General features: G+C 40.8%; 6 protein-coding genes across 14 annotated transcripts in view; 4 read left to right on the top strand and 2 right to left on the bottom strand.

Annotated features, from left to right (window-relative positions):
* The first annotated feature begins 440 nt into the window (after positions 1-440).
* Positions 441-2,300, top strand: LOC111455466 (extensin-2-like). Its single transcript, XM_023097176.1, has 3 exons — positions 441-780; positions 1,058-1,759; positions 1,868-2,300. The coding sequence occupies exons 1-3, from the start codon at positions 585-587 to the stop codon at positions 1,897-1,899; spliced, it is 930 nt and encodes a 309-aa protein (XP_022952944.1). The 5' UTR covers positions 441-584; the 3' UTR covers positions 1,900-2,300.
* A 717-nt stretch (positions 2,301-3,017) lies between these two features.
* LOC111455460 (inosine-5'-monophosphate dehydrogenase 2) lies at positions 3,018-5,484 on the top strand. The gene is made up of 4 exons (XM_023097164.1): positions 3,018-4,171; positions 4,343-4,522; positions 4,875-5,132; positions 5,222-5,484. The coding sequence occupies exons 1-4, from the start codon at positions 3,197-3,199 to the stop codon at positions 5,291-5,293; spliced, it is 1,485 nt and encodes a 494-aa protein (XP_022952932.1). The 5' UTR covers positions 3,018-3,196; the 3' UTR covers positions 5,294-5,484.
* Positions 5,485-5,626: 142 nt separating this feature from the next.
* On the bottom strand, positions 5,627-10,917 carry LOC111455458 (ent-kaur-16-ene synthase, chloroplastic). 2 transcript variants are annotated; one of them, XM_023097154.1, is made up of 15 exons: positions 10,675-10,917; positions 10,481-10,594; positions 9,916-9,968; positions 9,556-9,841; positions 9,291-9,471; positions 8,413-8,621; positions 8,199-8,319; positions 7,954-8,051; positions 7,653-7,876; positions 7,450-7,562; positions 7,232-7,330; positions 6,810-7,025; positions 6,585-6,726; positions 6,244-6,489; positions 5,627-6,124 (listed from the first exon to the last, which is right to left on the bottom strand). In XM_023097154.1, the coding sequence occupies exons 2-15, from the start codon at positions 10,542-10,544 to the stop codon at positions 5,813-5,815; spliced, it is 2,364 nt and encodes a 787-aa protein (XP_022952922.1). In that variant the 5' UTR covers positions 10,545-10,594; positions 10,675-10,917; the 3' UTR covers positions 5,627-5,812. The 2 variants fall into 2 exon arrangements, with proteins under 2 accessions (XP_022952922.1, XP_022952921.1); XM_023097153.1 differs by having other exon boundaries at positions 8,413-8,627; positions 10,675-10,915.
* A 1,881-nt stretch (positions 10,918-12,798) lies between these two features.
* On the top strand, positions 12,799-16,017 carry LOC111455463 (myb family transcription factor APL-like). 5 transcript variants are annotated; one of them, XM_023097170.1, is made up of 7 exons: positions 12,799-13,967; positions 14,055-14,131; positions 14,225-14,282; positions 14,399-14,465; positions 14,776-14,818; positions 14,904-15,609; positions 15,737-16,017. In XM_023097170.1, exons 1-7 carry the CDS (start codon positions 13,793-13,795, stop codon positions 15,784-15,786), a joined length of 1,176 nt encoding a protein of 391 aa, XP_022952938.1. In that variant the 5' UTR covers positions 12,799-13,792; the 3' UTR covers positions 15,787-16,017. The 5 variants fall into 5 exon arrangements, with proteins under 5 accessions (XP_022952938.1, XP_022952936.1, XP_022952935.1 ...); XM_023097168.1 differs by having other exon boundaries at positions 14,746-14,818; XM_023097167.1 differs by having other exon boundaries at positions 14,225-14,291; positions 14,746-14,818.
* A 1,218-nt stretch (positions 16,018-17,235) lies between these two features.
* On the bottom strand, positions 17,236-19,526 carry LOC111455462. Its single transcript, XM_023097166.1, has 3 exons — positions 18,925-19,526; positions 18,495-18,842; positions 17,236-17,836 (listed from the first exon to the last, which is right to left on the bottom strand). The coding sequence occupies exons 1-3, from the start codon at positions 19,291-19,293 to the stop codon at positions 17,330-17,332; spliced, it is 1,224 nt and encodes a 407-aa protein (XP_022952934.1). The 5' UTR covers positions 19,294-19,526; the 3' UTR covers positions 17,236-17,329.
* Positions 19,527-21,106: 1,580 nt separating this feature from the next.
* Positions 21,107-22,865, top strand: part of LOC111455457 (nuclear-pore anchor) — a 43,180-nt gene continuing 41,421 nt past the window's right edge. For 3 of the 4 annotated variants that reach the window (XM_023097150.1, XM_023097149.1, XM_023097148.1), the window contains exons 1-3: positions 21,107-21,606; positions 21,716-21,862; positions 21,982-22,080. In XM_023097150.1, coding sequence (XP_022952918.1) covers positions 21,298-21,606; positions 21,716-21,862; positions 21,982-22,080 — 555 coding nt within the window. In that variant the 5' untranslated portion in view covers positions 21,107-21,297. The remainder of the gene's footprint in view (positions 21,607-21,715; positions 21,863-21,981; positions 22,081-22,865) is intronic. The other variant, XM_023097152.1, reaches the window with a different exon arrangement.

The following is a 22,865-nucleotide window of genomic DNA, read 5'->3' as shown; positions in this document are numbered from 1 at the left end:
AAAAAAAAAAAAAAAAAAAACTACATTTTTGTTTTTTTATTAGAAAACAAGTGAATTAGTACAAAACATATTAAAAGAACCGGTGTCGTTTTGTGAAGATAATCTTTACTTTCAGAAACAGTTCATACGAAGAGATGCAAGAGAATGCCAAAATTACAAATCATAGTTAGAGTCTCGGACAAGAGGGAATCCACATCCACGACATTATGAAACAGTCGTCTTTTTGTGTTCATTACACATTTTGCATTACGCTGCAGAACTTGAGAGAGAGAGAGAGAGAGTAGAAGGAAAGGGTGGAGTAGAGATGAAGCAAGAAACACACACAGAGACACACACAGCGAGGTACCCTTTTGCTCCATTGGTGAAGCAAGCATATATGCCAAATTTCAAGAAGCAAATATATTTCCGGGACACACAAACTTGGGTATAAACTTATAAGAAAAAAGAAGAGAAAAAAAGAACACAAAACTTCCATCCCTAGTCTAACTTGTTCACTTGTACACATAACTAAGCAAAGTGCCTGTTCCTCGCAACTAAAAAACACCCCAAAGAATCCCTCTTTTTCTGCCACTTGTACGCCTTTTATGCACTCCCCTCTCGCTTTATTTACTTACACCCCCTATTATTTCTCATGCACAGCCCCTTGCTTTGCTTTGCTTTCCTCTCTTCTCTTCTTCTGTTGGTTAAGGATGGATTTCGCCGGACTCCGCCGCCTCCTCCTCCTCCTCCTCCTCCTCCTCCTCCTATCCACTTCTACCACTCATTTCTTCACTCCCTGTGGTAAGCTCTTCTTCCCTCTCCTCCTTGCTTCCTCACCTACACTTCTTTTGCCATCCATTTTACAAGTCCCCATCGTGCCCACGGCCTACACATCCACTAAGTAATTGCACTTTACCTGGGTGCCCCTGGCCCTCACTTTTTGCTTAGCACACAAGTATTTTTCCATTTTAGCTATTTATTCAACAACTTAGAAAATCCATTGATGAAATAAATAGATAAATATTTTTATGCGAATGTGTTCAAACAAAAATTAACCCAATAAACTCTTCTGTGGTAGATGCTAGAAGTGTGCACAGAAGGTCCAAGAAACTCCAGCTGGCGAAATACTTGGATGTAATTGGGCAAAAGGTGAGCCACGTGGATGGTGGGACCAATTCCCAACCTTACGTGAGCTCCCCGTTTACTCTCCCGCCATTCGATTCGTTGCCGGACAACGCGCCCCCTTACTGCTCCTATCCCCCAGCTACTCCTCTGCCTCCCTCCTCGCCCTTCACCTACATTTCATCGCCGCCGCCGCCGCCGCCCTTCTATTATCTTCCCCCACTGCTCCCACCTCCCACCCCTACCTACGGCTCTCCCCCCAGCTTCACCCCGCCTTACTATTACGAGCCCAGCCCTCCAAGCTACGTTCCCAGCCCACCCTCTCCCACGGTGTTCGTGCCGAGCCCACCCGTGTTCCAGCCACCCGTCATTTACCCTCCCCCGAGCGTGCCGCCCCCTCCCCACTCCGCACCCAATATAGCCCTTTGGTGCGTGGCCAAGCCCTCCGTGCCTGACCCAATCATTCAAGAGGCCATGAACTACGCCTGCGGGACGGTGGCGGATTGCGACACCATTCTCCCCAACGGACCCTGCTTTCTGCCCAACACACTCATCGCCCACGCTTCCTACGCCTTCAATAGCTATTGGCAGAGAACCAAGGTCGGCGGCGGCACCTGTGAGTTCGGCGGTACCGCCATGCTTGTCACCGTGGATCCCAGTAAGTTTAATCTCCTCATTTTTTATATATTATTAATTATAATATAGGTTGTGGAATTTCTTTTAATTAATATATTGAATCTGCTTGTTTTCTTGTGGGACACGGCAGGTTATGATGGGTGCCATTTCGTTTACACGTAGACATGACTATGAAATGGAATTGTTTTATCCACTTTTGAAGGCACGTGAGAAACATGTACAGACTAGAAATCTAGAACATAATATCACTCTCCATTTTTTCCCCCACTTTTTTTTTTTTTATAAAAAATAATTTGGTTGGAATAAATTTATGCATAGATATATGTTTCATAGTTTTAATTTCTTTTTTTTATATTATCTTCATTTTGAAACCTGTTTTTTTTTTCTTTTAGATGAGAATTGATGGACTACTTGCTTTTCATTTTTTCTTTTTTATTTCAATAAAAAAAATTAATTAATGATATATGTTATATTTATTAAGCATTTTGCAACGGAATTATTGTAACGGACCTAGCAGATATTGTCCTCTCTAGACTTTCATTTTAGGCCTCCCGTTATGGCTTCAACACCTAGGGAAAGATTTCGACATCGGATGTTTTGTTCTCCTCCCCAACGAATACGGGACATCACAGTTATCGAATATAGATGGGGTGTAAGTTCTCATCTCGGTTTATTTAGGCCACTAACTATCTCGGCTTATTTAGGCCACTAACTATGATGCGGATGCCAAATTATTGGAGAATAATTCTTGAGTATTGAATAAAAATGTGATTTAGCCATAATAGTCTATCAAACAATGTTTGGCATGCCACTTAACATGTGACATGGATCATGCCATATGTAACCCATATGAACCAACACGATCTTCTCCCTCCCCTTCCCACTTTTTTATTCACTTTTTTATTCACTTTTTTATTCACTTTTTTACTAGGGACAAAAATACGTTTGAAAAAACACTCAAAGGAACAACAAACTCAATGATTAAATGGTTTCATTTATTATCTAAAAATAAATCATAGCTCAGGAAATTATCACATAATTTTCTTTATTCTTTATGGAAAAATTATATATAGAAAAATTAAATAAATTTAATTCTTTCCCTAGAATTTTAGATTTTAGAGTTTTAATTAATCATTCTGATAATTTTTAGTTTCAAATTTGTAATTGAAAAAAAGTTGCAAGTATAAATAAATAGGAGGAATATAAGTTTGGCGTGAGCACTGTAAGGACGAAAATGTCCCTAAGAAAAATTAGTATTTAATTGGCGGCAGTGGAGGTGCCTCGTGAAGCGTTAATTCTAAAATAAAATCTGATTTATTTTGGGCGCTTCCCTCCAATTGTTTCCGTCTCCCTCCTGGCTTTAGGTTGAGCTCATCCCACCGGTTAAGAACCAAAACCCTATTCGCCTACCATCCTTTTCTCCTCCTCTATCTGCCGCCTGCAACTCGGTGCATTCGCCATGGAGGACGGCTTTGCAGCTGAAAAGCTCTTCAATCAGGGATTTTCCTACACCTACGACGATGTCATCTTCCTTCCTCACTACATTGACTTCCCCACTGACGCCGTCCAGCTCGCTACCCGACTCACCCGCAATATCTCCCTCTCTATCCCCTGCGTCTCTTCCCCCATGGACACCGTCACCGAAGCCTACATGGCTTCCGCCATGGCTGCTCTTGGTGGCATCGGTATCATCCACTCCAATTCCCCTGCCGCCCAACAGGCTGCCATGGTTCATGCCGCCAAGGCCCGCCGTGTTCCAATTTTGTCTAATCCTGTTTTCAAGTCCCCATCCGATCGGATTGACTCGGAGGAGGATTTTGCTTCTTCGCCCTTTGTTTTGGTTACTGAGTCAGGTACCTCCAAGTCGAAGCTCTTGGGCCATGTCTCCTACGCGGACTGGACCTCCCAGGCGAACAAGGATGTGAAAATATATGATTATATGGTTAATTCGGGGGCTTCAGTTCCGTGGAACTATGATTTAGCGCAAGTGGACGCGTTCTTGGCGGAGAAGAAGAAGGACTTTGTGCCGCTGTTGAAGGACGATGAAATTGTGGATGTTGTAACGAAGTCAGAAGTGGAGAGAATCAAAAGTTATCCTAAACTGGGCGTTGGCTCGGTTGCGGCGGATGGTTCCTGGCTGGTAGGGGCTTCGATTGGAACGAGGGAGCATGACAAGGAGAGGTTGAAGCTTTTGGTGCAGGCCGGTGTAAACGCAGTGGTGTTAGATAGTTCACAGGGAAACTCCAGTTATCAAATTGATATGATAAAGTATGTGAAGCGGACATATCCAGAGTTGGACGTGATTGGCGGGAATGTGGTTACGATGGCACAGGCCCAGAATTTGATTCAGGCTGGTGTCGACGGCTTGCGGATTGGGATGGGTTCTGGATCTATCTGTACCACGCAGGAGGTTTGTGCGGTTGGACGAGGACAGGTATCTGTGTTTTTTATGAAAGCCTTTCCCCTGTTCCTTTTCCTTTTCCTCTTCCTTTACCTAGTATCTTATCTGTGTTTTTTCGAAGCTTGAGGCAAAGCGAAATGGCTCTCAGGGTTAAGCAAAGTTTTAAACACTGAGGGCACTCTTTCCTCTGTCTGTTCTTCTCAGGCGACTGCGGTTTACAAGGTCTCATTAGTTGCTTCGCAAAGTGGCGTGCCTGTCATCGCTGATGGTGGAATTTCAAACTCTGGGCATATTGTTAAGGCTTTAGTTCTTGGTGCATCCACGGTAATGATGGGAAGTTTCTTGGCTGGAAGCACCGAGGCCCCTGGGGCCTTCGAAACTAAGGTATTTCTTCTGCTAGTTCTCCTTTTCCTCGCCAAATGGCTACGGCTAGTTACCTAACTACTAACAAGTGACAACTTCATGGATAAAAGTGGAGCTTATGTTTAAATGATTGGTGGTTTGAAATTTAAATTGTCTGTCGTATGGCCCTTCAATACTAGATAGTTACCTCATAGAGGTATATTCAAGTGGTAGAACGATTCATGATAGTACTTATTATTGATTCATGTATGCATATTTTCTTACGAGTTACAACTGCCAGAAGACAAGGTTTTCGCCTGTAAGTTATAAGAACTGACATTCAGTGGTGAAATCAGAAATGACTGATGAAAACTTCTATCGTGTCACTTCCCAGAATGGTCAGCGTGTGAAGAAGTATCGTGGGATGGGCTCTTTAGAAGCAATGACCAAAGGTAGTGATGCCAGGTACTTGGGGGACACTGCAACCCTTAAGATAGCTCAAGGGGTTGTTGGAGCAGTTGCTGATAAGGGTTCAGTCTTGAAGTTCATACCCTACACTATGCAAGCAGTCAAGCAAGGGTTCCAAGATCTTGGTGCTTCCTCCATCAAATCTGCCCATGACCTCTTAAGCTCAAAGATTTTAAGGCTAGAGGTAAGGCGTTCTGCGCATCCCCGTTCAATGCTCTGTTGGTTATGAACATGACTCTGTTTAAAATCGTGTTCATTTTGTTGGTATTGCAGGTACGCTCAGGGGCAGCACAGGTCGAAGGTGGCATTCATGGACTGGTGTCGTATGAAAAGAGATCGTTTTGAAAAATCAACACATTCTGCCCTCCATTCTGTAACCGCAGCGCCTCTTTCAAGCTGGTCTTGCATTGCCCAATGTATTAATTCATAAGCTTTTATATGTGATGTGAGGTGTTGGGGTTTTCAGATTTATATTGTGACACATGCAAGAACTTATCTACAATAAAGGGGCCCATCTTTTAATGGCTTTGCTTGAAGCCTTTGTGCTTCCTGGTCCTCGGTCTTATTATATTGTTTATGTTCAATAAAATGAAACTTTAGAAGGTGAGTTTTTAAAGTACAAGCAACTAACTGATAATCTAAGTAAGCCTCTCACATAGGCATGAAAGTTGTGGATTATATCTATGCTTACTAAGAAGCATGCAGATTGGATTCAGAGTGTCTCAATTTAACAATGAAATGTTTCCATAAAATGTTTTATTTGCCATTTCCTCGATGAGAAAGCAATAGGCATCTGATAAGTAGAGAAGACAGTGAATAGGTGGCGTCTGCTTCCCACTACAACTTATTTCGTTTGTTGTTCGTTCATTTGTTCAAAAGTGCATCCAGATCCATGGGTTGTTCAAACATGGCTTTTACAGTGTTCATCAACCTATTTGAAGTGTACCCATCATCTTCCATGTAAAATAGATTCACGATGGACATCAATTTCCAGAACAAATCCTTACAAGCTCTTGGAATTGTAGTGTTCTCCTGCAAAACTAACCCCAGCAGTTCTCTTATCGCCCTCTCAAAATCCCCTTTAATTGCTTCAATGGCCTCCTCTTTGGTGACATTACCACCGCCATCAATCATCCACAGAGACAGAGAATTCAGCTTTCCCTCCTTGGATTCTCTCTGCGACATTACATTGCCGGAAGTTATTTATAAACAAAAGCAAACAACTCTACTCTACTCTACTCTTTGTATAAATACACCACCACACACATCATGCAGCAACTTGTTTTAGTACTTACATCGAAAGATCGAATATCATTCTTAAGGCGACCAGCAGTGCTCATCAGCTTATATAACTTCTGGTATTCACAGCTTCCAATCATTTCCTCTGAGAGCTTAGGTCCAACAAAGAAGAGCATTGGAAGGATTATAGGTCCCAACGCGAATGATACATGGGCTTGTTCCATATATTCACCCATTGATGGCACTACCTTATTTGTCGACCATTCAGCTTCCCTTCTCATCACCTTCAGCAGAGCCAACCACTGTAAAATCAAGTATAATAGTTTATATGTTCAGCTTTTCCTTATTTTCAGCAGTACAATTGCGCATACCAAACATTATTAGTAATTAATCTTACACCATCGATAACATTCCTCATCACACTGCGTCCTTGCCATACTAAAGCTCTTCTTCCTATTTCACAAACTGTGCTGTGAAGTGCAAGAAATACAATCTCAACGTTCTTGGAACAGTAACCCACTTCCCCATCAGGATCCCACCTATGGATTATTAAGAGTTCAGATTTAAATAATGCAAAAAGGGAGAGTTAGTAAACAAGAGTTGGTTAGTAAAAGGAAACTACTTTTCCACCAATTCTATAAGGTTATCCAATTCCTCTTCAGATCCTCCACCATCATAGAAATCATCAACCACGGTTGTGAGCACACCATTTTGTGCCCATGCTATGCGAGCATCATGAAGTTCAGGATCAGTAAGGGTCGCTGCCGCAGCAAAATAGCAGTACCCTAGGTGCAGTCTGAAAAATTTCAACTCGTCCAATTTGTTTTCAACCACCCATCTGTTCATACACAATGGAAATGAACTTAGAAACAAGAGATTCTCTTGGGCACTACAAATGTAAGGACTGGCGTCCACTTCTAATAAGTCACAATGCATTCGTCAATGGCCAAGTTGTGTTTGCAACACAGTATATGGGCCAAGTGATGGCCATCGGTCAAAGCTCGATACTTGTAAAAACCTACAATACTGCAAGCAACAATTTACCTTTGAAGCTCTTCCAGTTCTTTAAGATGAATGCGTTGCAGGGTATTGAAATCCACTACAGCAAGTTCCAGAAAATCTTGATGGCCAAAATTTAAGCAGCTGGCACAATTAAATCCAGTATTAGAGCTGTCCAACTTCCCCCAAGGACCCCCACCCAACACACACAGAAAAATAACAAAAAGAAGAGCGAATAGAAAGTAAAAGAATTTGCAACATACGCATATGGCGATTTTGAAATCCTCACAATGTCTCCACTGTAACTTTCCATTGCCCTCTTACTTATTAGGCGTTCTAGAGTTGCATTATAGGGGAACTCAAGAGCATTAACAGCCTGATGATGACCACGGAAACAAAGGTTTTTGTTAATGAAGAGTAAAGGAAAAGGCAAAAAAAAAGTACTATTTGACATTGCTAAAAATACCTCTTGTTTAACGACACTATCGGTTCTATCAGACCAAACTGAATCACTAGATAATCCATGCTTCAGGAAACGACTAGTCCAAGAGTTTATATTTTCCAGAACAGATTCATCAGGGTGAGTGATAATCTGAGAGGCCTTATATAACTCCAGCGAGGCACCGAAGTCTTTTAAATATCCTCCAAGGCAATTGGGAAAGAGATCTTCTGAAAATTGAGTCAACTGGTCTAAAGACAAATTACACAAATTAGACTTTTCCTAAGATCCAACATTTCAGCACAAAAATTCAATAATCACAAGGCACCTGAAGAAACATCATATCCTTCAACACGTAACATTCGAAAGGCCATTGCACAAGTTGAAGCATCTAAGAATATATTTTCCTCTCCTTGCATCCAACACCTGTTCTTGCAAATAAATTCCATGAACCATTGATATTTAGAAAAGAACTCAACCACAGACAAAATGGACTAGAATTAAACAACAACAAAGTATATAATACACTTCATGTAATCCATTTTGGAGTGATTGTTAAAAATATCATACTACCTGTAAGTTTCATCTAATACGCTTCTAATCTCCTCTTTGAAATGCCGAGCAATTCCGAATTTTTGAAGGCTATCAACCATGTGTAATCGAGCATATATATCAAGAGGATATATTGTGGGAACTGAAAAACACCGGTATATATATGATGAAAATTACAGAGAAATGAATGACACATTAAGAAGAGGCAAAGAGAAGAAGGTGATGTCAGAGGAACCTGAGCCATCAAACTTTTGTAAGAGTGAGCGAAGATAATCAAAACAGCCATCATCATTTCTATGCATAAAAGCCGCTGCCGTAGTGGATGGAGAATTAAACAGTGATCCATTCTTCCTTTGATATTGCATGACCATATCCCAGTCCTGTAACTTTCCAATTCCTTCTGAAACATACGCTAAATAGGCTTTTCCACCTTCAGAGTTGCTTCTGCAGCTTCAGAACAGACGGGGCAAAGGGCCAAATACAAAAAGGAGAAGTGAGGAAATTTTTTTCCTTTTCAACAAAGTACCAATTTAAACAATACAAATCTACAATCATTCGATATAATATTGTTGCTTGTGTTTAAAGCCCGCTAAATTATACTAAGAACTTAAGTAGAGCATGAGAAGTCCGTGAAAATTTGGATGCATCGATCAGCCTTCTCAGATTTTAAGAAATTATATGGAAAAAAATCTCATATTTCCAAGAATGCAAAACATTGAAAGGTTTATATCTCATTTTGGACTATAAACTTTCAGGTTTATTTCACTTTGGTCTCTAAACATTCAAAAGCATTAAAAAGCAACTAATTTGATTTCTAAGTTTTCAAAATGTTTATAAGCCCGCAACCATTTTGAAATGGGGAGTAATAATTGGACAACCACAGGGTCTCTCATTTCTGTGTTTGAAATCCAAAAATCTCTAGCCAGCTAACGCAAATGGGATTTAAACCAAAACTTAAATACTGAATTAAAAGAACAAAGCAAAGCATTAGGCAGCTGACCCTACCACAGCTTATTAATTAGCTTGGTTCAATTTAACAAGCAACTGCCTTACACATACTTCTAGAGCCAATGAAGAAGAAAGAAAAGAAAAGAAAACGAAGAAGGGTATTACCTTCTAAGCTCCAACTCTTTCTTTCGAACCAAGGCATCCACGTTCGTCGGTGCCAAGGGTAGATTCAAATTCAAGTCTTTAGCATACTCAATCATGCCAGGGAAAATAATGTCAAATCCCACAGGAGAACGTTGGTTCTCATCAGTAGCTGAAGCTATATTAGACTTGATAAAATCAAGCGCTGCATAACAAAGGAAAACGCCTTAAACTTCATTACTGAATACATCATAGAGTAGACCTACAGCAAGAAGAGTAATAACCATACCCTTGCTCATATGATCATGCCCAATATTCCATCGCTTAAGAGTAAGAACACATGCTAATGTAGATAAGAGATTGGCCTTCATCAGCAACTGATCGTCGTGGAGTAGGCCCCATGAGCCATCAGCATGTTGACTATCTAATACCCAGTTTATACACTCGGGGAAAAGAGGTTGGTTGAGAGAGTTTGGAGAAGGAACCATTGCCACCCATGCAGTATCATATGCAGAAACTGAAAGTTCAACCTTGTCGAACAATTTCTTAATTCTTTCTTTTGTTTCTTCAAAGTGCTGTAAGAGTAAAAAGTAAGATGTATGTCTATGGTTCGAAACATAACAAAATTAGATAACAAATGGCATCATACCAAAGCTCCAGTTTTAGTTGTTGTGTCCACATCCACTCCAGGGAATAGGGAAGCTGGTTGAGAACAATAATTTTCACATATCAGAAGGGAGTGCAGGAAACGTAAATAATTAAGTCTTCCACATAGATAGAATCCTAAGAATTTGTCGTTGACATAAAACTAAATGCATTTCAATTCATCTTCAGCAACATAGAAAGAAAATAAATAAGGATTCAAAAATCTGATGCAGAGATTGGTTATAAGGCAGATTAAAATTTAGGGATGATCCCATAAGAAAACGGAAATCAATCACCAGAAAACAAAATATTCAGCTACGTTTATGAACTTCTGTTACTCCTAATGACAAATTCAGCGCGCGGCCACTATCCTCACAAAAACAGAGGAGAGAAGTCGTGTTTATATGTATGAAACTCCATACCGTCGAATTGTTTCCGAAATATCAAGAACATCGAAGAATGGAAAATGCAAACATGAACAGGAAAGGCGCATTACGAGTAAAACGAGAAACGCAACTCGAGAAAAGGTGTGATGATTACAGAAAAGGAAATCAATTGGAAAATCGAACCTGAGGAGGAGGAGGAGGAGGAGGCAGCAAAACGGGCAACGCCGGTAGGTCGGGAAAGATACATGACTGGTCTGTTTAGGACATGCAAAGAAATTGCGGAAGCAGCATCAAACTCTGGTGAGGCATTTTCACATTCAGTGCATATAAAGAACAGAATAGGCAGTACACAAAAACAGCCAAGAGACAAAAACTACCGCTTTCATTTGGAAAGCATGGTTTGTGGGAATTGTTCTAGCTTTGGTAGGTTGCAGGCCCGAGGGAGCAGGTACCTCTGAAAGATTGTTTTGGCAGTTTAGGTCTGGATTCGCAAGTGTTGGGCAGTGGCAACCCACAGCGCCCATATTGCTATCTCGAACCGCGACGGGAAAGAAATTAAATGAAGCGTAACAGATTGTGACACCACAGCAATGAAATGAATGAATGAATCCAGCGTGGCTGTATCCTATTACTGCTCTAATAAGGAAAGCAGGTCAAAATCAACAAATGGAATGAATGATACATGATAATGATGAACAGAAAATTCCAGCCACTCCGTTGACTCACTTTTAAAACATTCGTAGAATGTGTCGGTGAAGCTTATCACAACATGAACACAGAGTAAGAAGTTAAACTAGCTTATGAATGGTAAACCTACGTGACCGAACGCACCACACATGCTCAATCTAGATAAATACAAAAAAAAAACTAAGAAATTTATAGGTTTCAAGAGGAGGATGAAGACCAAAATTAAATGTAATATAGAATTATGAAGTTGTGGTTCATAGAACAATTAAGATGTTAACCTCCAACTCATAAGAATCTAAGTTTGGTGTCATCACACTGCTGAGGAGCAAGAGGACATGCTAAGAGCGTAGGCTTTGTCAGGATGAGAAGCTTGCGAAGATGACCTCAGGATGAGATGATATTATCCAAACAATATCATATGCACAAACACTTTCCTGACTTCCCTCTAACGACTGCATGACTAATAAACTATCGACCCTCAAATAAGATCTTGTTCCAATGGAGGAACGGGTTAAGAATAAGATATTTCTCCTCGTGCGAAATTTTGGGATCCTCGAGATGAAGAGTAAGCTCTCACTATTCGCAAAGAGGCTCAAGTCTAGTACTTTATTCGAGTGAAGGACTAAAAATAAAGATACGAGGGCTTATGGTCTAAAGTAGACAATATCATTCTATTAGGAAGAGATGTGAAATGTAAAACACAAGCACTTCTTTATCATTTCCATTGATGGTAATGAAGGAGCGAGATGCTAGCCCGGTAGAAGGACTTCACAGCAACCAACAAATCAAGGAGAATACGATCGTCCCTCACAACTTCTCACCAAATTACTTCTTTTCTTTTTCTTTTTTTGTGGGTTGCTTACACACATCTACCTCAAAAGGACTAAAATGGTATATACAAATAATCATTTTCTTTGATAGGAATCATTTCTTATGCTACCAAAAATAAAGTAAGAAAGTTTAGTGTGTAACGGTTCAAGTCACTGCTAGTAGATATTGTTCTCTTTGGACTACCTTTACCTTTACAAAGAATACATAGTTCTCCTAGTTGACTGACGTGGGATCTCTAATCGGTTAAATTCTTTTATACGAATATAGTGGATGGAGTATGGAATGTAGGGTGATGATTGCAGCAGCAGTTGGCACACGCTTTATGGTGAATGGTGCACATCCGGTAGAAGAGAAGTAGGATTTTATTCATTTATTTTATTTTATGGAAGAAGAAGAAGAAAACTTAGATTATATTATATTAGATTATTAGATTATAGATTAGATTAGATGGAAAAAGGTATTCAAACACTGTGCATAAAGATGGGTCCCTCAATTCCATCTTTAAAGGAATATATTCATCCAAAAGAATAGAATAATTGTATAAAGATCGATGCTTGAATTTCAAGCAAACATATCCTTCACGCTGCCTCTCTTTTCATTTCAATTCTTCCCCAACTTCATTCATTTTTCCTCCCTCAACTTTCAATAACTAAATAAATGTTCCAACTTCAAAATCAATTTACACATTATTTTTCTTCTTATTATAATTAAATAAAGAAATCTACCGATTGCAATATTTAAATAATAATATTATGCAGATGGTGGTGAGACATTTTGAGGAATCCTAAAACAAAGTCATGAGAGGTTATGCTCAAAGTAGACAATATCATACCACTGTGGAGATCCGTAATTTCTAACAAGATGGTCAAAAGAATCTTTCATTGATTGTCAGAGAAGAAAAGCATTTATTCCCATTTGGATTTAATTTGCTTTCTTTTTTTAGCTTCATTAGATGATATTCCATAGAAAAACGGCATCCAAATGCTTCCTCTTTTTTTTTTTTTTTCCTTTAAAGTGAGCAAGAAATGCCAAGAACAGCATTGAAATTAGGGTACACAAAAAATGTGTATATATTTGAGCAATTCAATTTAAAGAGAAGTGGAAGGGGGCGTGCATGGAGAGGCATCAACTTTATAAATCCATTTCTTTGTTTGTTTGTGTGTTGTGTGGAGATAGAAGCGAAGTGGAACAATAGAAGACAAGCTTGAATTGGACAAAAGAGATGAGCCTAAATTTTGAGTCTAAAACTATGAGCTTTAGAAGATGTGAAGGTCCCTCCACTTGTGTCATAAAAAGCCTCACAAACACTCTCCCTTTTTTTTATTACTTACAATTTTATGTGTAATGAATTCGTAGTCTTTGGTATAAGATATATAATGTTATGATGAGACACTTTTTGTGTTGGTATTTGCATGCGAATGAGGAGGGGTGGGATGATCTTATTTGGTGGGAGGCTAATAATTAAGCTAAAAGTTGAGGTACTAGGAAATGTTAATAGCAATTTATTATTATTATTACCACCTAATTAGTTGGAGGTGTAGAGGGTGTTAATATAATAATTTAGAATTAGATTAATTTGTGTTTATTAGTTAGTTGGGCCCGCCTAAAATAGTTTATAGGACTTTGAACGGGGAAAACATAATGAAGATTTTGAAAGAAAAAAAATGAAAATTAATATTTAAAGGTGTAAGAAGGTATCTTTATAGAAAGGAGAGTAGAGGAGGAGGGAGGAGGATAATAGAATAAACATTCTTTACATAATATTATTTATTTGTAGAGATTAGAAGATTTCTTTAGAGGGAGGGTTAGGTTGTTCCCTAAGCCGGTGCTTTTGAGTTGAGGAACAAAAGCTGGCCCCAAAGTGAGTTGAATTGGGTAGCTATTAATTTGGGGTGGGATTTGTTCTTATTCCATTGGGAAGGAGGAGGAGCAGCAGCAGCAGCAGCTGGGTGAGACAGACAGACAGACAGACAAAGAATGTTCCATCCTAATAAGAAAGCTTCGAGTATGAATTCCCACGAGAGATCAGGGATGTGCGTTCAAGGCGACTCCGGCCTCGTCCTCACCACCGACCCCAAGCCCCGCCTCCGCTGGACTGTCGAGCTTCACGAGCGCTTTGTGGATGCTGTCACCCAGCTCGGCGGCCCTGATAGTATGTATTACCAATTTAACCCTTTTCTTCTCTTCTTCCCTTCTTCTCTTCTTCTCTATAACAACCTTTCATTTCCTCTATTTTCAGAGGCCACCCCCAAGACCATCATGCGAGTTATGGGTGTCAAGGGTCTTACTCTTTACCACCTCAAGAGCCATCTCCAGGTATATATAACCCACATCTATATCCATATCCATATCTATGCCACTTTTTCCCTTGTTTATAACCATATTGCTTTTCATTTTTAACCTACTTAGAAATTTAGACTGGGAAAGCAGCCTCACAAGGAATTCAATGATCATTCAATCAAGGATGGTATGAGAGGTGACTTTTTTCTGTCTCTCTCTCTCTCTCTCTATTTCTTTGCTTTCACACCTCACATGATGTGCACATGTGTTCATCAAAATTGACTATTTCCTTCTTCAACTCAGCTTCCGGATTAGAATTTCATCGAAACACTGCTTCTTCATCCAACATCATCAACCGCACCATGAATGAGTACGTATATACACGTAACGATATCATATTCTTTTATGGGTTATATTAAAAATCACATATCTCTACAATGATATGATATTGTCCGCTCTTATTTCTTTGCTTTTGAGCTTCCCAAAAATACCTCGTACCAATCACGATGTATTCATTATTTAAAAATTTTAAAGCCCAAAAGAGAATTTAGCACAACTAACCAATCAACTTGATAGGGTTTTGGCTGATGGGTGATTTAATCTTTTTGGTTTCTATTTCAAAAAATAAAAGATAGTGATGATATTTGTAGTGGTAACTCACACATGGTTGATGCGATTAGGATGCAAATGGAGGTCCAGAGAAGATTGCATGAACAACTTGAGGTAAAAAAATTGTGTCACTCTAAATATTTTTTGACAATAGAGTTTTATAATGGAAAATTAATGAATATAAACACGTGACATGCAGGTGCAAAGACACCTGCAGTTGCGGATCGAGGCACAAGGGAAGTATATGCAGAATATATTAGAAAAGGCTTGTCAAACCCTTGCGGGTGAGAACATGGCAGTTTCCGGCGGCTACAAGGCCATGGGGGGCATCCCTAATAATAATAATCAGCAAGGCGGAGGTGGCGGTGGCATTGGCGACATGGCTGGAGGGATCAAAGATTTTGGCTCCCCTCTCGGCTTCCCTTCTTTCCAAGACCTGAACCTCTATGGAGGCGACCAGCTTGATCTTGATGGATTCATGCCTCACAACGACAGCTTACTGTGCTTGGGAAAGAAGAAGCCGAGACCGCCAACGCCGACAACGAACTACGGTGGCAGCTCGGGAAAAGGTGCGTTGGACTGGCCGGATGATCTCCGGCTGCAAGATATAGGGATGGCGCCGCCGTCGTCGTGCGTGGTGGAGCAAGAAGATGATTTCAAAGGCATGGATGGGACGCTGGTGGAAAGAGATCAATTGGAGGAAATGTATGATGCAAAGTCAGTGGTGGCAGATGAAGGCATAGGGGGGGATCACAAGAACAACAACAATAATAATAATAATAATAACAATAATAATAATGCGTCCCTAAAGCTTCAGAGGCCATCCCCCCGAAGGGCAGCCCTGGCCGTGGGTAGAGCCAACCACCCTCTTACCACCGCTCCTCTCACCACAAATTCACCCTTCGGTTAATTTCATTAATCTCTTCTAGTTTTTTATTTATTTATTTTTTTTTTTCTTACAGTCGTCAGTTACGTGGCTTATTTTGAGTGACTGGATGATTTTAATTAATTTGGCGTAATTTCAACATCAAGGGGTTGACTTGCATTATGATGGACGCTGCCGCCCACCGAACTACCAGTAAAGATCCGACACACAGTTAAAGCCTTCCATGGCATGCATATATGTGCATGCAAACCCCTTTTGACCAACCCTAAATTAATTCTACTGTTTTTGTTTTTTTGTTTTTTTGGTTGAATCAATTACTGGTTACTGACATTATTGTATGAAGGATGATATCTTAGGTTTATAAATGTGATATCAACCAAGTTATGAAGGAGTGGTTAATCAATTCTATTCAGTTTGATTTCATTAATCAGCCACATGATGCCATGTGACAAGTTTATTTTAAACATTTCTTTTTTGGTACAAGTTAAGTGTTACTCTTTTGTGATGGGTGTATGTTAAAGCGGAGAAGGTAGGTTAGGGATGGTCTAGGCGATGCATATATTATTGCTTTGGTTCTTTGTCTCTTTTTTTCCTTTTTTGAATGAAAGTTAGTTAGGGGTATGATTGGAGACAAAATTAAAGGGTGAATACAATTAGGATATGGATGTGATGGATTTGGAAAACAAAAATTCCATTAGACTCATGGTTGTGTGCTCCAATGAAGAAGGGTAATTGGTGGCGTGGTTAATGTTATAATTTGTGAGATTTAGATCCATGCATGACATGGGATGCCCAAAATTAAAGAAACGGTACGCGCTGCCGCCTACTTTATTGGTTGCAGAGCAAAAAACGAAGCCAGTTGGCAAGAAAGCTCCTTGTGTCAAGAAAACAAAAAAAAAAAAAAAAGAGAGGAGAGGAGAGTAAAAGGCAATAAAGCCCAAAGCCAAGGAAGAATATATACAACGCACTTCCATGCGAACGCATACCGAGGAAGCTTCTATCTTTTCTTTTCTTTTCTTTTCTTTTCTCTGTTCCTATTTATTAATCTAAATAGGCCCAAAGCCGAAGCTGAGGATGCATGTGCCATGCTCTCTCTGCCCACTTCTTTTCCAATTTCGCCTTCCAATATTTCGACTTAAAGCAGATGGAATCAATTGAGCAATCATATGGAATGCCCCTATTTTCTTAATTATATGATCTCGTTTCATTACCACATTTCGTACTGCACAAGCTTCTTTTGTCCCTCCCTTTCCCTCCCCTTTGGACCTAGCTGCCCACTCCGTTTTGTTCAAACTTTATTTATTACACTACTCATCAATTCATTTTATATTTCTTTTTCTTAAGAGATATTAATAGTTTCATTTAAAGACTACTCATCAATTCATTTTATATTTCTTTTTCTTGAGAGATATTAATAGTTTCATTTAAATTCATATTAATAGTCCGTCCAACATGCATGGGCTGGGTGGCTTCCTATTCAATTCGTTTTAGTATATTGGGTATTTATTGGAAGGCCCGCAACACCAGGCCTAGAGACTTTGGTTAGATGGGCCCATCCACAAACGAGGAAGAAATCGGCCCAGTCCAGTCTGTACGGACCGTCGCAAATATCCGTTTTAGAAATTAACAACAATGATTGAAAAGTAAGAGCGAGGGAAGTAGAAGTTGTTATGGATGATGGTGTATACAGTGAAGTGATTAGGAAGCGTTATGAAGTACTTGGTACTTATACAGTGAAGTCATGGAGAATGGGAGGAGTGAGAGTGAAGGGTATCACAAATATCAGCGGGAGGAAGAAAGTAGTCGATGCTAAGGCCAGCCACGTTGAACATCACGTCGTCAATACTCCAAACCTCTTCCATACGGGTCCTGCTAAATTGTGTGGACATTTCCCCAAACTTGAAGACAGTGGCTATGGACCTGCCCCGATGAGCGATGAGGACCCCGTCCACGTCCCTGTAGTCCCCGATGCTGCTTCCGATGGTGGTTTCCCAGTACACAGCGTCGCCTTCCGTCTGAACCCTGGTCAGGTGGGAGTCCTCCAGGTACACCAGCACTCCGCTCTTCTGGCAGAAGTAGCCGTACAGCACGTGCCTTATCACCTCCGCAGGCCCCTCGTTCCGCTCCATCACTGCCTCCCGCTCCGCCGACACCTTCAGCACAAAGCACTCGTCTTCCCCGATCCGCTTCTCTCCCAGGCATTGGGCCTTCTCGAACAGTCTCGCTGTTCCCTTTGGGTCAAGCCCCTGCACATTCAATTATTCATGTCTCCCTTCCCTTTTTTTCCTTTCAATAATTTCAATTTCATTTTCATTACTCATCGAGATTGCTGCACTTTCCGTGACCCCATTCGTCTTAATATATTGCAAACAAATCCAATGGCATCCCATTTTATGATCATTTTTCGTAATCCAAAAAAGCTTGTCTTTTTTTCTTTTTCTTTTTCTTTTTTTCATAATATTCAGGGCCCTTTGGGACCCTGGAATGGAGAAAGAGGGAGGAGTGACGTCAGCAGGATAATCAATCACGTGCCGTCCATCATCCATCCCCAAAAATCCGAGTGTTTCACTGTTGAAAAAGCAGAGGCGTGTACGATAAAGCAGGGGACAGTTTCTCTATCATTGTCAGCTATTTCTTGGGATTGTTCATTTCTTCCACACTCTCTTCCTTCCTTTGTTTGGTAAAGCATTTTTGAATATCTCTACTTTACCTTGTTTACCATACACCATCACATGACTAAATACAGCCCCACCCCTCTTATTCATTCTCACTGCCTCTCATTCTCATCCTTGAAAACGCTCAAACTAACAAAGAAACGGATTTGTATGTTGTTAACTTGGTAGAGAACAGATGGGATGATTAATTTAATGGGGATTTAATTAAAGGGTGAGTAAGTAGAAGTACCTGAATAATGCGACGGAGGGGTCGTTGGGGGCCTTTGGCGGCATGAGTGCCGAGCCAGGGAGTGTGGCGCCAGACGGTGTTGCCGTCGCTGCCGGCCACCACCTTACTGCCACCGACTACCAATTCGAGGGACCACATACCCGGTAGCATTTGCCAAAGAACAAAGCAGCCGGTGTCCTCGCATCTTGTCCCTACCGTCTTCACAGATTTGCCTGAGGAAACCTCTGTTTCGCAGCGAATCATCTTCACGCTTCCCGTGGTGTACATGTTCTTGGCGCACTTTTGCTGTTTGAGACATCCGGTGGCGGCCAAGTATTGCTGAATGATATAATGAGCCACGGAAGTTTCCTGGGGAAAAAGAAATCAGGGATTAACTCAAAAACTTAATTATCAATACTTGAACAGTAACGCAGAAGATGTTGGAGGTTACAAGAGGAGTATCGCGTGGGAAATGGGATTGTGGAGGGGAATTGGAATGGGAGTGGAGAGGAATGGGAGCGAGAGGGCATGCGAGAACGCCGAGCAAAAGCTTCAAATCTTGGGTCTTGGAATTGGGAACGTTGGTGAAGGAGGATGGGGGGAGAGAGGGCGGGAGGTTGCGCTGGATCTTGAACCAGTCGCGGAGGAATTCCCAGTTGGAAGCGGAGGAGTCTTTCTTGTTGGCTTCTTGGTCTTGGAACTGCGGATCCGGCCCTTCCATCAACGGAGTCAGCGGCTGAGAGTACCAAATTTGCCTTCTCCTCGACTTCGAAGAAGAAGAAGAAGACCCGCCGCCCCCAATCACAACCGCCGTCGCCATGCCCTTCCTTCGACCTCAACCAGATTTCACACAAACTACCAATCAATTAATATTATAAACTCACAAACTCCCTCGGAATGTGAAGAAAGACAGAATATGGCGGTGAGACACTCACTGGACAAACTCCCCTCGGCCCTATGCTATATATATATATTCAACAAAAATACATTGGAAGATGAGACCAGACGCTGATAAAATGAACCCACTTGAGGTCCGTATCCTTGCTTCACCGCAAATCCGTAAGATTCCGGGTGTACCTTTTTTCTTTTTTGGAATTTTTTATTTCATCCCTCTATTTCCACTTTTTTATTTTTATTTCATTCTCTCATAGAATGAAAATTAAAAATAAACAACCTTAAATAAGCGTGCAATTATTTATTACATGATGCATTGTTTTCTCTAAATCCACCTAATCATCAATATTTCATATCAAACTTAATTACATTCAATATTTTTCATCAATCATTTTCTAGATAAACATTTGTTATAGAGTGAATATTGCAACAATTACTCAAGTATAGTGTAAAGATTGCAAGAATTACGAGGTGAACGTCTTGGACGTCTTTGTTTGAAACGAGTCTTTCAAAGACAGTATCGAATGACAAAAGTGTGTCGGCATTGTGCATCAACTCATGTGTCGGAGGTTGACATATGCACTTGGGATAAAATTCGTAAAGTGGCATGACATGGACACGAAGGATTCATATCTCAATGAGAACCCATATGGAGGATGTTCGGGATGTTCCATTGAGATGAGTGACACGTGGATCGGTCTCCATAGACACGTCGGAGTAACCCAATATTGTCGAGTTGTCCCAAGACATGGGATGACATCACAATGCACATGTTGCACTGTTGTAGAATCAAAGTGGTGATTGAGATACGACGTTGCACTTGAGAAATGCCAGCAGAGAGTAGAGATAAGGTCAAGTCGAATGATTTGACCCAATGTCAAGACGAGCCGACTAGAGTCGCAGACACTTGAACATGCACGCACGAGCACCGTATGTAGCCAAACAAGCTTGAATTTAGCACAAGTTGTGTTTAGTGGGTGAAAGTGACCCTCGCCTAAGATCTTCCTATTGACCTCAAATGCTTTCCACAGGGTCAAAAATGGGACGACTCCAAATGATAGGAAAGAGTTTGAAATTGTCAAATAGGGTCCAATTTATGCAATACGAACCAAATAAGCTAAATGGAGCCGCTTGACCCGAAGGGCGCGGGTCGCTGGTCAGCGTCGTGCGTGTGGGTTGTATCGTTGATGGGTTGGAGCGGGGGTTGAAATCTGTTGGGCCGAAGGATGCACATCGTGGGCTGGTGCTTATTGGGTCGAAGAACACGCACCGTGGACCAGGCGGTTGTTGGGTCTGAAACGGGTTATTGGATTGGACTGCGACGTTTTCGTGGGCTTGTTGTGGGGCATGAGATTGGATCTGGCCGCGAAGACATGCGGGTCGAAGGAGAATTATGAAATAGATAAGTGGTTAAAATTCTAACCAAAACACATATTATTTAAGCGGGGGATTGAACGACTCTGCATCCCAAATACATATTAAATCACTGTGAAAGTAAATAAACAAGTAGAAGTTAATTAATTAGCTACTTGCCCAAAACCCCCCGGGTTTTAGATGGAAGGGTCAAAATGAAATTCCGGAAGCAAAAAGGAGCTACGGTTAAAACTTGAGGCGGAACGAGCAATTAACCTTGGGTTTTCTTTTAGATGAAAAGGTAAAAAAATGAAATTCCGTAAGCAAAAGGACCTACCGATTAAAAGTCGAGACCGAACCGGAACCAGCAATTAACCTTGAATTTACCAAGGGTTTTCTCTCACCGAACCGCACTCCTCTCTCACATTTTTCCGCTTCCCCCGTTTCCTTCTCCCTCCCGCCTTTCTCTTTCGCAGAAAACCATCGTCTCGTTTCCGCGCCACCGCTTCTGACTCGCCGTGCTTTATTAGCCCGCACTTGATCTGCTCCGGGCATTTTGTACCCCATTAGAGATAAAATGGCCCACTTATTCATCTCCGACGAGGAGTTCTCTCGGCACTCCAACGACGCTGCTTTTATTGCCGAGAAGGCCGATGCCTTCATCCAAGGTCTCTATAGCGAGCTCGAGACCGTCAGAGCCCAAGCTGATGCTGCTTCAATCACTGCGGAGCAGACTTGTTCTCTTCTTGATCAGAAGTTCCTCTCTCTTTCCGCTGAGTTCTCTGACCTCCAGTCTCAAAATGCACAACTTCAAACGACCCTCGAACTTCGACTCTCCGAGCTTGCCGAAGTCAAGTCCCAAACGCATCAGCTTAATCTACTTTCCGTATGAACGCTATTTTTTTTTTCTTCCTTTCATTCCCTTCGTCGACCGTAATATGAATTATTTTGTTAATATGAATTATTTTAAGCATTGGCTTTATTGGTGCTTACAGATTGGGAAGGATGGGGAGATAGAGAGGTTAAATACAGAGTTATCTGAGTTGCATAAATCAAAAAGGCAGTTGATGGAGCTTATTGAGCACAAGGACTTGGAAATTGGTGAAAAAGATTCCACTATAAAGAGTTATCTTGATAAGATTGTAAGCTCCTCTTACTACTTTGACTTGCCATCCAGGCAATAAAATTTGTGATAAAAATTTAAACTTCGGCTGATAACATGTCTTCCTGCTGAACATGTTTCTTTTCGTTTGTTTTGAAGGTCAATTTGTCTGAGACAGCTGCTCAAAGAGAAGCCCGTATCAGTGAGATCGACATGGAGTTGGTGCGCTCCCGGGCTGAATTCGCTCATCTTTCACAGGTAACCATTTCCTCATTATTGTCTAGTTCTACCTTCGTTAAGAAAAAGACTGTTCACGTTGGCAATTTAACTTCATAATATCGATGATTAGTTACCTCTATACGTGATCGAGAATTTAGAAGTTGAAAAATAAACTTCCTTCAGGTAGGCTCCCATATTCCATTTCATGTCCCCTTCCCTCCTCTCTTTGTTGTCGACCTCTATCTTTCCGGCCCTCCTATCCAAGGGCTTATGGTGAACCCCCATGGGTTGGTTTTGTGTTTTCTCAAAAGCTTGAATTAGTTGGGGCAGATTTCCAATAATAATAATAATAAAAACCAAAAAACTCAAGCCAATGCTCAAAGCTTGTATGAAGATATTTTTTGAGATATGTTCTCCCATGTTGATGTATATTCCAATATTCATGATCTAGAGTAAGTTTTGGGGCTATTTTTAAAAGGTCTTAAGTTTTAAGAGAAAGTCTTTAAAGCTGCAACTTTTGGATATACTTCGGAAGAAAATCTAAGGTCTAGGGATAAATATATAAAGTTGCAACTTAAGGATATTATCTTGGAAGCGGAGAGTGATGGAGGTAAAAACAGAAAGCTAGATGGCTCCTTTTTTTGAACATTTGTCCTTTTCATTAATCAGTAAACCGACCTGTGAACAATCCCAGATTAGTGATTTTGGTGTTCCAAACCAACCCAAATTCGAACCAGTTGTGTTTTTTTTCTCCTAACAGACCTAAGCTGAATTTTCCTCGTATCTGCAACATGGATTGGTCTTTCAAATTCCAGATTTGCATC

This window comes from Cucurbita moschata, unplaced genomic scaffold, assembly GCF_002738365.1.
Source record: "Cucurbita moschata cultivar Rifu unplaced genomic scaffold, Cmos_1.0 Cmo_Scf00017, whole genome shotgun sequence".
In the NCBI taxonomy this organism is placed as follows: Eukaryota; Viridiplantae; Streptophyta; class Magnoliopsida; order Cucurbitales; family Cucurbitaceae; genus Cucurbita; species Cucurbita moschata.
Note: the sequence above shows the minus strand (reverse complement) of the source record. Positions and strands in the feature narration are given on the sequence as shown.